The sequence below is a fragment of the Alligator sinensis genome, unplaced genomic scaffold (genome assembly GCF_000455745.1).
Source record: "Alligator sinensis unplaced genomic scaffold, ASM45574v1 scaffold278_1, whole genome shotgun sequence".
Lineage (NCBI taxonomy): Eukaryota > Metazoa > Chordata > Crocodylia > Alligatoridae > Alligator > Alligator sinensis.
In genome coordinates this window covers 2514453-2527895 of record NW_005841952.1, presented here as the reverse complement: position 1 = coordinate 2527895, position 13443 = coordinate 2514453, and the positions used below count along the sequence as shown (strand labels likewise).

Below are 13443 nucleotides of genomic sequence, written 5' to 3'. Positions count from 1 at the left end.
CTTTGGGGGGTTTCTGCATTGCCTGTTCCAAGATATGGAGTCTTGAATAGATTTACCTTCTTATCCTGACCACAGGAGGGTCCTCTTGATTCTGATCTGTTCTTTCTTTTTCAGGATATTTTTGCCCTAGGGGCACAGTTACACCCCTGCCTTGCCCAGCAGGGTCATATAATCCTTCAGAAAGGCAAGCCAGCTGCCTCCCCTGCACTAAAGGGTAAGAACAAGACAGAGAGCTCATTATTGTCTGAAGTTTGAACAAAGAGCTATTGCCTAACTCTCATTTCCAGCCATGATTCAGCAGGGCAGTGTGTCGCAGACATAATCACTTCATCTTTCACTGGAGAGCACCCATGTCTGAGATGGAGCCTAGCAACTTAAACAGCTGCTTAGCAGTCGAATAGGACAGGAAATGAGATGAGCTCCCAAACCCTGCTGCAGTTCTGGAGGTGGAGGGAGCTAGAGTTTAAAACAGAATCAACTGTGCCATCACAATTAGTGCACCTCACACATTTAGTACGAGGCAAATGCTGCTGACTTATGTAGATATGTGTCCCTATGTGTGCCCTTATGTAGATACGTGTCCCTATATACATGAGCAGGTCTGATTCATAGTCCATCCCGTACAGTGCAGCAGGCTCACAAAGATGAGCCATCCCCTCTGCTGTGTTGTCAGTGCCCTTGTGAATCTGGTATTGGCCAGGGAGTTTTCATATTCCTTCCCCTACTCTTTCTCTTGTGGATGCAGGTTCTTTTGTCCTAAGAATTCTTCTTCCCTTGAGAGGAATGAATGTCCAGCTGGTCATTTTTGCCCCCTGGGTACTGCCTCTGCAACTCAGTTCCCATGCCCCCGAGGGACCTATAACCCACAGACTGGAAGCAGCCACATATCTCACTGCGTCCCTTGTGATCCAGGTAGAAACAAAGCGTTGGCATCATGGGAACACTGTTTGCAAATGACTTTCAAATATTCCTAAGCTTCAGCAGAAACTGGAGTGGCTCAGGCAATTAGTATCAGGCTACGAAGCCTTTCATCAGCAAGCTGCTCATTTCATTTTGAGCTACACGCAGCAGCCTGGAGAATTAAGGGCAGTCAGAGCCCTGGCCCCTACCCATAAAGATGAGATCAGCCCCTGCGTCTGCCTGTTCTGGAGTCCTGTCTCCAAACTGAACCAATGCCCAATATTTTTGGATGGGGAATTATTCCACTGCCTGTGGTGCTCCTTCCCTTGCAATGCTGTTACATGAAAGAAGGTAGTTCTCCACGATCTATTGAGGTCCCTTCCGACCCTAACATCTATAAATCTATGAATCTATGATCCTGCAGTCACTTTATGCAACATTGCATGTGTGTATATGCAACACTGTATGCTTGTGTGTGTGTGTGTGTGCGCGCGCGCACTGCTTTACAGGCCTAGAAAAAACCCCAAAGAGCCTGTGTTAGAGAACCTGCAGTCTCAGAGGTCAGCTGATTGCCAGACCAACTCTGCAGGTTGCCTTATGGCCTAAATCAGAGCTGTGCCCCTTGCACCAATGCAAGCCCCAGGCCTCCTGGGCATGCAAGCGCTTTCCCCCTTGTTGCACCACACATGTGCCCTGGCATTTCAGACCCACCTTCAGCCCGCCAGCTGTAGGCTCTCCCCCACTGCACTGCACAGTGCTGCTGCCCTGGGCCATGGGCTCCCCTGGAGCCAGAGGTTATGCCATGGTGCTCTGCCTCATTCTGCCCCCTGAGGTGGGCACAGGAGGCAGACGCTGGAGGAGGGAGGGGGAGCCCAGAAGTCCTGGCTGCTATTGCAACTGGAGCAATAACGGGAGTGGCAGCTGGGTAGGAAGTTGGATAGCCCTGGCCTAAATCACAAGGACTGCTCACCCTTTGACCCTCACCTCAGTGTAGCATTCCTCTGGTTCATGCAAGTATCCAGCCCTGTCTTTGAAATGCCTCTTCCTGTTTCTTCTTTTGCTACTGATTTTGTTGCCTTGCTCTTCCAGGGCACTACTGTGCATTAGCAGGACAGTCACACATGACGGGGCCCTGTTCAGCTGGATACTACTGCAGCACAGGGGCCTCCACCTCAACCCCTGCTGATGGTCTGGTGGGGAACGTGTGTCCCAAAGGAAATTATTGTCCTATGGGGTCTGTCCTGCCACGACCATGCCCCCTCGGCTACTACAGCAACTCTACAGGCAACATGGAGATTGAAGACTGCCTCCTGTGTGATGCAGGTACAATACAGTAAGGGGAGACCAGTGAAAACCTAACCAGACTTGAGCACTAATGGAGACTGAGTGTCATTAGAGCCTGCAACAGTGGAAGACGGCTCTTTCAGGGCTTCCATCAGTTAAATGGACAGCAGAAAGGCTAAACCTCCAGCTCCGCTCCTCCAGAGGAGACCTTCCCAGTGAAGCTTTCACTCCTTCAGCAGAGTGGGAGCCTGCCTCCCTCCCCGTCTCTCAGAGTGGGTGGGTTGGAGGGCGGCAGGGTGGCAATGAGCACTGCCCCCCCTCTGCATGCCATGCATGTCCTGTGTTCAAGCATTTCTGAGTAGTGGGAAGATCTGTAACACGACTGTGGGTGAAAGCACAGGCCTCTCAGTTTTATGGATTTACTTCTCAGTTTTCATATGGAGGCTCTTTCACTTCCAGGGTACTTCTGCAATAGGACCGGGCTCTCGTCCCCCGCGGGTCTCTGTGGAGCTGGGTTCTACTGCAGTGGAGGAGCTGTTTCCCCTCAGTCTCCCATGGTAAGTGGTGTCCATGAGGGGAAATACTTTGCAGCTTGGAACTGTGGATATCTGATTTTGTATCCCTGTTTGACAAGCCTGCCTGTGACCTCTAGGGCATCTCAGGGGAGCTTGCCTCAGCCCCTCAATCTGTATTTGAAGCTGTCTCCCCTCGATCTGTCTTTGCCACCAGCCCTTCATTCTGTTACCACCACATCTGGACCCGGGTGCTTTCTCAAATGCAGTTGTGTGAGGGCAAGAATTGTATCCTAGATCACATTTTCTCTGCACGTCTTAGTGAGTTCCCTTCCCTATCTGATGCATCTAGTCTTTGAAGGTGAAGTGATGTATAGACACTAAAACATAAATACCCTCCCCTCTGCTCTACAAAACATGTCCCAATCAGTTGAGCCCATGTGTGTTCATGCCGCCTCCCTCACATTTGTCCACTCAATGCTCGCTGGACAGGGATAAGTGAATGACCATTTCACCGGACCATCCACATTATGTAGCTGATGTAGAAGTAATTCACCTACCACAGAAAAGCACCTACGTCTGGGGCAGAAGTCATCAGCCTCTTAAGAACGAACAACGGCATAAGCCGAGAAGGATGCCACATCTTATAAGAATCACAGAGGCCAGTAAATTAGGATTTGGCCCAGATTACTGGCTTTATTCACTCTTTTCTTACCCAAAATATCAGGGGAACCTTAAAGACTGCTTGTGCTGACTCACAAAGGCAGGTAGTGCCGTTTCTCAAGTTATCAGCATCAGGTCTGCGGCAAACCTAATTTTTCCTTACAGTGCCCTCGTACTGACTCTGCTTATCTTGGGAGACAGGATGAGTTTGCAGCCCAAAGATCTGGCCGAAGTGAAGATGATGCTTTCGTATCTCGATCGTTTTGTCTTTCTTGCCATTAGGATCTGGTGTATTACTGCTGCAAGATGTGCTTATTGTAAGGCTATAGATGAATGGGCAGACTGTGGCTGCAGTGGGAAGATCTTCTGTAATGATAACACTTTGTCCTCGCAGACGACGAGCAGTGGGGGGCCGTGCCCACCAGGACACTACTGCGTGGTGGGCAGCAGCAGAGCTCAGCCTTGCCCTACAGGGAGCTACAGCCCGTTCTGGGGCATGGCACAGTGCTTCAAATGCCCAGAAGGCTTTTATTGTAAGGCTGGTTCCACTAATTACACGGCCTGTCCCACAGGTGAGTCCAGAGGCAGTCCCATCCCACCCTGGGGAACATGGGTAAACAGGGTCATCAGGACCCTGGCAGTGCTGTGTGAAGCAGTGTGCCTGGTGGACAGGGTCCTAGGCTGGGACTCAAGACAATTAGTGCTCTGTTACCATCTCTGGCAGTGACAGGCGGGGTGATCTTCACCCTGTTGCTTTGTCTCTCTGTGCCTCAGTTTCCTCCCTTTAAAATAGGAGTGATGATGTTACAGCACTTTGAGATCTATGAGTGAAAAGTTCTGTCTAAGAGCCAGGTACCATCCTGCTAGTCAGCACTAAGGTAAAGAGCAAGCAGTGTCTCTGAATGCATCCAGCCTGGCTGGAGGGTCTGCCGTATTGGAAATCACTCCATGGACTGGGCTGTAAATCCTGGAATCTGGCTTTTTGGGGAAAGCGGCAGATGGGATCTTTATGCCCCGGCTAAAAATGTGAAGGGGATCTTCATAAGCCTCTCTCAACCTTTAGGATGGCTCTCTTTTCCCTTGTAGGACATTACTGTCCAAAGAATACAGAGTTTGGCACACAGTTCCCTTGTCCACGGGGAACCTACAGTGATGCCTTCAACATCTGGGATGCCTCCAAGTGCCAGCTGTGCCCCCCTGGAAAGGTCTGCTCCAAGCCGGGCTTGACGAGTCCAGATGCACTGTGTATGCCTGGATGGTTTTGCCCACCTGGATCCACATCAACCAAGCCAGTATTCCCAGGAAGTTTCCCTGGTACTGAGGGGAGCAGGGGGTTGTGCTGATGATCATTAAAAGCAGTATTATTACCCTAGGTATCATAGGGACCTGGCTGCAATCAAGGCCTGCCATTGAGAGGTCACTTCCCCCATGGCAGGATGGGTGGGAAGAGGCTGGGCAGGTCCTTTGGGGTGGGTGCTGTCATCCTCAGGTGCTGAACACCACGTGCCCTAAGTGGCTGGAGAGGCTGGGATGTGGCAGCTGGACTCTGATGGTTGTCCCATATTCCTCAGCTGCTCCCTGAGTGTCTGTCCCTTGTATTAGCAGGGGCAGGTGCTGCAGCTTCTGGATCTCTCGGGCTGTGCCAAGCTGGAACATTTTGTCCGGGGGGGTCAGCCATCCCTGTTCCCTGCACTCCAGGTAGGGGAGAGCGAGGTCTTGGTTTTTCTCTTTTCCAGATCCCTTTGACTGTCCCAGTCCTGTGCTCTGACCGCTAGACCACCACCATCTCCTGTTGACCATAGCTTCCACGGGCTCTGGGCTGTGACAGTACTGTATCTCCAGTGCTCTGTGGCAGTCGTGCTGCCGTGTAGCCAGAGGGACATGAGTGCCGAACGAGGGTGTCCCTTCTGCTCCTTGCTGCAGGGTGGTACTGTGCCTCTCCCGAGCTGGCTGCTCCCTCTGGTCCCTGCGATGCTGGCTTGTACTGCACAGGGGGCTCCACGCTGCCCAACCCCACGGATGGAGCGGTGGGCAACATTTGTCCTCGAGGCCACTTCTGTCCTCAGGGGAGTTCATCTCCCTCTCCATGTCCCCCAGGTAAGTCTGACAGCTGGTGCCTGGCATCCTTCTTTGCTCTGCTCAGTGCTGTGTGATTTGCCTGAGACTGTTGTTCTGCAGGGCTTGCCTGTGCGGTGCTGAAGCCTGCCCAGGCAGTGCCCGAGAAGCAACGTCTGTGAGCACAAAGCCGTCACTTCCAGGCTGGCGCCGCTGTGGGAGGAGCAGTAACTGCAGCGCTGGCATTGTGGCCTCGTCCTGTGGCCTAGATACCGCCAGGCTGATCGGGGAGGTGGAGGGGAGGCACTGGGGGAAAAGGGCATGAAGCAGCAGTCAGCTGCACACATTTCAAAGCCTCTGCTCCCTCCCCGGGAACAGAGACCTGGCCTTTTGTGCTTGAATTGAGAAGAGAGTTAGGGCTCCACTGAGAGAGGTTTTCTGGGTTGTTTATTTTACTGATTTGGGCCCAGGGGTGTTTTTAAGCCTGCGTTTCTCCTGCATAGGTAGGACCAGAATAAAGAAGAGCTCCTCCTCAGCAAGCATCCATCCCCCAACTTCTGCAGCATCTTGCTGTAGAAAAGGCTGGGCTTGCCGTAGCCACAAGCTTTCCCCCTGCCACTGGCCCTCGCAGGCTTTTGTGCTGGGAGAGCCGGGGACTGCACACTCTGTTCCTGCCTACCCTGTACCCCCTCGGCATCCCCTCCAGCACCTCCTGAGGGATGAGGCTGGGAGTAGTGCAGCTCAGGGCTTTTTCTGTAGTTGGCCTGTGCTTTTCCCCACAGGATGCTGGGAAAATACTACATTTTTCTTTTCTTTTTTGTCTCCTGAAGGCTCTTTTTTGGCGCAACGTGGTGGCCAGTCAGCCCAAGATTGCCAGCTCTGTTTGGCAGGCTGGTTCTGCTCTCTCCGAGGTCAAAGCTCACCAGAGGGATTGTGTAAGGAAGGATGGTTTTGCCCACTGGGGTCTGTGTCAGGCCGGAGTCCAGGTAGGAAAGTCCTCAAACGGTTTGTTTTCTACGGGATGATCCAAAAGCAGCAGGAGGAGAGATGCTCTAAAGTTGCCACCCACATACAGTCTTCTGGCTTTGCAGCCAAGAGGCTCATATTATGTGTCAAGATGGAAAGAGCATGTAGATCAAATACCTAAGAGCTTCCTGGGTCTTTTTCCTCTGAGTAACCCATAATATTTTTAACAGATACCAGCATTTTAGCTGCATCCAGGTAACACCTGCCAAAACACCCTGAGAAGAGGCTCTGGTACTTTCATTGCCTATCCCTTAGCAATTTTCCACCCAGTTTCAAGGACCTTGGAGCTTTGGCCGGTCTGGCCGAGGATTAGGGAAATCTCTAAATTTGGGTGGGAAGTGCCCTTTTTCCCCACAAAAAAACCCGTCAGAATTGAAGAAAGGTTGAAAAGTTTCTTCAAAACATTTAGCCTTTGTCCAAAAAAAAAAAAGAGAAAGAAACCAAAAAAAAAAAAATCCCACCCCTTGAAAATCAAACATGTTTTGGGTGTCTGTTACTGCAAAATAAGTGTAATTGAAACTAGATATTTCGTACAGAGCTTTCCATTTTGACAAAAAAAACCCAGTTCGTGTCATTTTCTTTTTAATGATATTTTCTGATCATGGCTACATCCCAGCGTTCAGACTGGCTGAGCCGAACCTGCCATCCTCTTTCAGCTTCCTCCAAGCTGTATGAGAGAGATAGAGTCCTCAATGAACTTATCAGGATCACTGTGGTGTACCTGGGGAAGAAAAGGAGAGAGAAGGATGGATCCTGTGGTTAAAGTGCTAGGTTGATACAGAAGCTCTCAGGGCTTGGGCACAGACACACGGACTTCTTTCTTCCTCCTAGATCATGTGTGTCCTGCAGGCCACTACTGCCCCGCAGGCAGCCCAGAGCCCAAACCCTGCCCTGCTGGAAAATACCAGGACCAGACTGGTCAAAGCCAGTGCAAAACATGTCCAGCAGGAAAGTGAGTGGAATTCATCTGCTTTCTCTCCTGATGCTTCTCTTGGGAATTAGCATGCGAGTCCTCCCTCTTTTGCCTTGGGCTCCTGGTAGTTTCCTTGCTCCTCTCCTCCTACCACCATCCCACTATTATCCCAATTTCTGGATTGTTTCTCCTTCACTACAGTTATCCTTGCTTTGATATAATCTCCAGGGAGGAACAAAATGATCCCACAGGTAACTTCACTGACCCAACAGGCTGCTTTCCACCTTTCCACTTGTTTCTGGAGGGACAATCTATATTCTCTTTTCTTGCAGTTGCAAACTACCATGGTTATTGGTTACCTGGCAAATGGACCTCCTTTTGGCCTGGGGTGTGACAGGTTAATGCCAGACTTTGCCTTTTCTTTTTAGGTTCTGCAGCCACAAAGACCAGACACAAAACCACAAAGACACCTCTTCTCATGGACTCGCCAAACCAGTGGACTGCCCAGCTGGGTACTACTGCCCCTCAGGAACAAAAGCTGCCAGGCAGTACCCCTGCCCTGAGGGCACCTTCAGTAACCAGACGGGGCTGCAGAGCTCCCATGAATGCCAGCCTTGTCCTGCAGGAAAATTCTGTGCAAATGCAGGTAAGGACGGACAGGTGCGGAGTAGAGTCACTGCTCAGGCTGGGAGGATGCTGTGTTTTGTCTTGGAGAGTCAAACTTGGAGGAATGAAGACTGTGAGAGAGAAGCCTCCATGTGATATATTTCCTTAGGGACTGATCACCTGATGAGCTCGTTCGAGCCAGGATTTCTAGACGTACCTTGCATTCGTATGATGCCTAATGCCCCTGGTTCACTTTTCTTCTCTTCCTCACTAGGCCTCTCAGCTCCGAGTGGTCCATGTTCCCCTGGACACTACTGCACTTCGAAAGCACATATACCCAATCCCATGCACGATGAAACCGGAGACCTGTGCCCGGCAGGACACTTCTGCCCACTGGGTAGCAGCAGCCCAGTGCTGTGCCCCACAGGCACTTTTCTACCCCAAACCGGGATGGCATCTCGTAACGCCTGTCTGCCCTGCCTGGGGGGGAAGTTCTGCCAGGGAGAAGGGGTGGCCGATGTTTCAGGTGAGCTCTGTACACTTGCATGCACATGAGAATGAGTGCAAGACAATGTTGCTCTTTTTATTCCAGGGTATCACCTCTCGGTAGGTCATAGTCAGGGATGGATCTTACCCTTTATGATTTGCAGGATCTTAAGATGCTAGGCAGGCCCCAATGTCAAATCCCGAGTTCTCTCCTGCTTTGGTCCTGGAGCGAAACTCCAGTTTGGCTTAAATAAGTACAGACACACTGAACTATAGCTGGACAGACTCAAAGCAAAAAGAGAGAGCAACCTCTCGTGTCCCTGGGAATCAAGCAGCTGGATTCCTAGACTGAAGTAATCTGAACCAGAAAGCCACTAAACCCCTGCATATTTTTCCATACCGGTTATATGAATGTTTGGAGGTTCCTCAGTTCCTTAGTCTGGGTACTGAAATCTTCTGCTTTGCAGGAATCTGTCATGCTGGGTATTACTGCCCTCTGGGATCCACAAGACCTGACCAGGAACTCTGCCCCACTGGCTTCTACTGCCCCAAAGGCTCGGAGTTGCCAGTCCCCTGTGACTCTGGAAGTCTCAACCCCCATGCTGGGAGATGGCATCCCACAGACTGCCAGCTCTGTCCTGCTGGACACTTTTGCAGCGGTATGAGTCTCCCTCTCTCTGGGTTGGGGTTCATGAGGGTGGACACATGGGAGCCAGTGTCCTTCCCAGCTTTGTTTCCTGTAAAGTTGTTAAGAGCATACTGCATTCATAACTCTTATGAATGGATGAAGATTCTTGCATTTGATTGCATAGCTCATCTTGTTTGGCCAGCACAGAATTGTCTCTTTACCGCAAAAAGTGATCAGACAGCTCCAGCTGGGCACTTCAGGTAGAAGCCCAAGCTTCCCCATGCCAGGCATTGCATATCAATGCTTTCCTGAGTGATGCATCCCAAAGCATCCATGTTTCTGAGGTTGGATCCATGCTATCAAGAGTAGTTGCTTCTTGATTTGAACTCAGTATGCAATGAGGCCATGTTGTGTGCGGGAATAGAGGGATCCTCCTGCCTTTGACTTGGGGAAGGAGATGGAAAGGTTCTTCTTCCTCAATGACTGCAGGGTTTGGAAGACCTGCTCCAGAAGGACCGTGCTCTGCTGGTTTCTACTGCCCACCAGGCCAGACCTCAGCCATTCCCGCATCCTACCGCTGCCCCCAAGACTACTACTGCCCTGCAGGATCTGCCATGCCCGTGCCGTGTGAGAGGGGAACCTACCAGCCCCAGGAAGGGAAAGACTCGTGTGATCTCTGCCCAGCAGGACTCTTCTGTGAACCATCCAACAAAAGTGAGGAGGTTGTGGAGGGCTGTGCGTGTGTTTTTGCTGTCAGTCTGTGTCACTGAGGGAAGATGCGGCCAAGAGTAGTCTGTTGGATTCAATAAGGCATATTCTGTCTCCTGTAGGGTGATCTTGTGTCCAGCTGAGCCCGCAGAAGAAAGCAGGGGCTAATGCATAGATCAGAAGACTAAGGGCAATGCATAGCACACTCCTCATTCCTGGGGAGATAGTCTTGAAGGCACCTGAGTGGGTTTGTGTTTTGTGTCTTCCAGGTTCGGGGGTGCAGCTGCCCAGGCCATGCCCTGTGGGGTACTTCTGTCCACCGGGCACCAGCTTCAGTACAGAACACCCGTGTCCAAGGGGCACCTTTGGACCAAAGCCGGGTGCCGCTCATGAATCTGACTGTGAGCCCTGCCCCGCAGGTAAGAAAGGGTTTGCCACAAGGCACTGGTGGGGAATTGAGTGAAGGCCTGAGGGGAAAGTACTGACTTCAGTCTCCACCAGCATTTGCAGCAAGCAGAGTCTCCACCAACATTCACAGCAAGGGCATAAAGGAGACATAGAGACCCTCTCACCGCGGACTTCCTTTCTTCTCATTTCAGGCATGTATTGCTCAGCTCCAGGTTTGACCCAGCCATCTGGGTTTTGCCATTCGGGCTATTATTGCACCAAGGGAGCCATCACCCCAGCCCCCATCAGACACCGGGTGAGTGAATCCCAGAGGGACTGGGTTGTCCATTGCACCAGTAACCTTAGGCTGGGACCGAGGAGTAAGGGCCTCTCTCCTAGCAATGACGGTGCTGTAGTACCATAGAGCAGCACCTTCTAGATATTCCATAGTAGTACCATAGTACCATAGTAATACTATAGTAGTACCATACCTTCTAGATATTCCAGTAATCCTGCAGTGGTTGGGATCACACCTTCAGACCACTGCCCAGTTGCAGCTTCTGGGTGAAGACCGGAGATTATCTATTGAGAGGAGTGGATGGCAGCATGGTGCTGGAATGTGATGTTGTAGGAATCCCTGCCCAGTCCTCCTCTCTGCATGTCACACAGGGGCTGTGCTGCCTGGAGCCCCTCACAGGGGTGGCTAATTCCTGGCATAGATGTGCTTAACCATGACAAACCAGCCAATGTGTCAGGGGCCCTTTTCAAGCCAGCTCAGGTCTCTAACAAGTGGCCCAGTAGGGAGCTCACCTACAGCCTGCATGGTGAGCAGGCTCACCATTCATGGGTGTAGCTCACCTACACCCATGAATTTGAGCATGAACTCAAATTCATGCTTCCCCGTGGTTCTTTCTGCAGCCGATCATGCTTCCTGCATCTCACTGTGGTTGCTTTTTTCTCCCCCAGGTTGAGTCTGCTGGCCTTTCTCCTCCTGGAAATGACATCTGCCCTCCTGGGCATTTCTGTCCCAATGGTACCAGCTATCCCATTCCCTGCCCTCCTGGATCCTACTCCTCTTCGCTGGGCCTGGCGGCAGAGGATCAGTGTCAGCTCTGTCCAGCGGGGCGGTACTGCAGTCGGGCAGGCCTGTCCGATCTGTCCCAGGCATCGCTGTGTAGTGCAGGGTAAGGAGATGTGGTCACTTATGTTTAATGCTGACAAATCCAGACCCACCGTTCTCCTACAGACGGAGCAGGGAGCAGCTGTAGCAATTTGTCATTGAGAAATAGGGGCACAGGTTATCCCAGGAGCTTAGTAACAGGATATCCCCTTCCTGGGTCACTTGGAATCCAGCCCAGCATGATCCCAGATAACGTTAACATCACTCATTTGGTCTCGGTCCAGCTGTGCTGGGCAATGGGCTCCAACAGCAGCTGAGTTAGGGCCTGGATCTCTGCTGCCCTGCACTGTGTGCACTCACCTGTGCCAGCTGGTGTAAAGTGCAGCCTTTCTGATTCAGTAGGTACCGGTATCTTTGCACTGGCTGAAATGATTGAATGACTTGCAGGACAGCCGGATAGCAGGGCCACTGATTTTCAGGCCTGGGCCTCTTGTTGACAATCCCAGAACAGATGTCCAAGGATTAACTAAGCCACAGACCATATTATTCTCACCCCTGCAGGAGCCAGTCCCTTGAGGAGAGGAATGAGGCATTAATTCACTTGCCCACTGTCTTCTACAGTGGGCAGAGAAGCCTTCAGGGCCCAGGGCCATCAGTCACACCCTACTCCCCAGCCACCTTATCACAAAACTGAGTTTGCTTTAAACTCCTGATCTCACCTGCTGTGATGTCAACATGGAATATTTTTTTCATTTTTTTCTCTCCTGCATTAAACACATTTCCCACTAGATGGTGCAATAACCCATGACAAGGAAACTGCAGGATTAATTAATTCAGTCTGCTCCGCATGCTAATTACAACACCCCAGTGTCACCTCACCATCACGCGTATTAAGCCCTCGCATGTTTTAAAATCTGTAAATCCCATGCCCTTGCAGGATCCTCCTAACAGGATATTCCTTGTGCTTTGCCCACTTTGCTTTTACTCATCCCAAGTAATGGGGCATCCCCTCTTTCCCTTTGTGGGTCAGCTGCACAGTCTGCTTGACGGCCCTGTGAGGGAGTGACTGCCAACATGCAAATTAAAGCTTCGTTTGCTTAACACTGTTCCTCGTGCTTCTGGGAATTTGCCCATAGGTCACCCTTCCTGTTTCTTCTCCTTGGAGACATCACCCTTTGATTCCCTGTAGACATTTTACAAGTCCCCTCTTCACATGCCATGTAGATTGGCTGAACAGAACAATTTTAATGCTTCTGTATATGTTATTCAGTTTTGGTTACATTGGGAAGATTGGGGCAGTGGAGAGATGCAGGTAAACAGGAAGTATGTAGTTTGGATAGTTGTGTCATCGTCAGTGATGTCCATCAGAAGAGGGCGTCTTGATGAGATATGGACAATGGATCATTTACCCAAAGGCTTGTACTTCCTGGAGCTAGTTGATGTCCTCTCTTGCTTTGGACATGCAAACAATGGGTCAGGATCTCCCTGCCTCTGGCAGCCCATCTCACAAGGAGACACTGCCACTTGGAAGAGAGGATACTGCTCACAGGAGCAATGGTCTTACACATTACAAGGAACAATGGTCTCAAGTTGCAGCAAGGGAAGATGACGTTAGATATTAGGAAGAACTTTCTCACCAGGAAGGTGGTAAAAAGCACTGGAATAGGTTACCCAGAGAGGTTGTGGATTCATCCATGGAGGTGTTTAAGACCTTGCTAGGCAAAGCCTCAGCTGGGATGATGTAGTTGGGGCTGGTCCTCCTTTGAGCAGGAGGGGGGATTAGAGGTGACCTCCTGAGGTCCCCTCCAACCCTCATTGTCTATGATTTTATGACAGTGTCTTGGGACCCTCAGATTTCTGTAGCACTTTGCTGTCCTTCAGGGTTAGCCACAAGAACCAGTTGGTCTCCCTGGTTTGGGCAGAGATGGGATGGGATGATGGTAGTGTTGGTGGCTGTACAAGTTGTCTGCAGTCCATTTATTTTATTGGACATCACTGAACAAGGATGCCCGGGTGCCCAGTGATTGGAACTGATGCCCTTTTCTGGGGCCATTAAATCAAGTGTGAATTCTTTGAATTCCTCCTCCTTACTTCTTACAGGTACGTTTGTCTTGAAGGCAGCTCTGGCCCCTGCCCCTCTAATGGTCTTCATGGG

The 13443-nt window shown here is 50.9% G+C and overlaps 1 protein-coding gene across 1 annotated transcript; it reads left to right on the top strand.

Annotated features, from left to right (window-relative positions):
• The first annotated feature begins 9076 nt into the window (after window positions 1-9076).
• Window positions 9077-11356, top strand: LOC112549739 (signal peptide, CUB and EGF-like domain-containing protein 3). The gene is made up of 5 exons (XM_025200016.1): window positions 9077-9104; window positions 9563-9787; window positions 10051-10200; window positions 10381-10484; window positions 11135-11356. The coding sequence occupies exons 2-5, from the start codon at window positions 9688-9690 to the stop codon at window positions 11354-11356; spliced, it is 576 nt and encodes a 191-aa protein (XP_025055801.1). The 5' UTR covers window positions 9077-9104; window positions 9563-9687.
• The last annotated feature ends 2087 nt before the right edge of the window (window positions 11357-13443 follow it).

What these genes read in the sequence shown, in the direction of transcription:
- LOC112549739 (XM_025200016.1), top strand. Translation starts at nt 9,688, where the DNA reads ATGCCCGTGCCGTGTGAGAGGGGAACCTACCAGCCCCAGGAAGGGAAA. An exon ending in CTGTGAACCATCCAACAAAA is followed by an intron (nt 9,788 to 10,050) that starts GTGAGGAGGTTG and finishes TGTGTCTTCCAG; the next exon opens with GTTCGGGGGTGCAGCTGCCC. An exon ending in CAGCCCCCATCAGACACCGG is followed by an intron (nt 10,485 to 11,134) that starts GTGAGTGAATCC and finishes TTTCTCCCCCAG; the next exon opens with GTTGAGTCTGCTGGCCTTTC.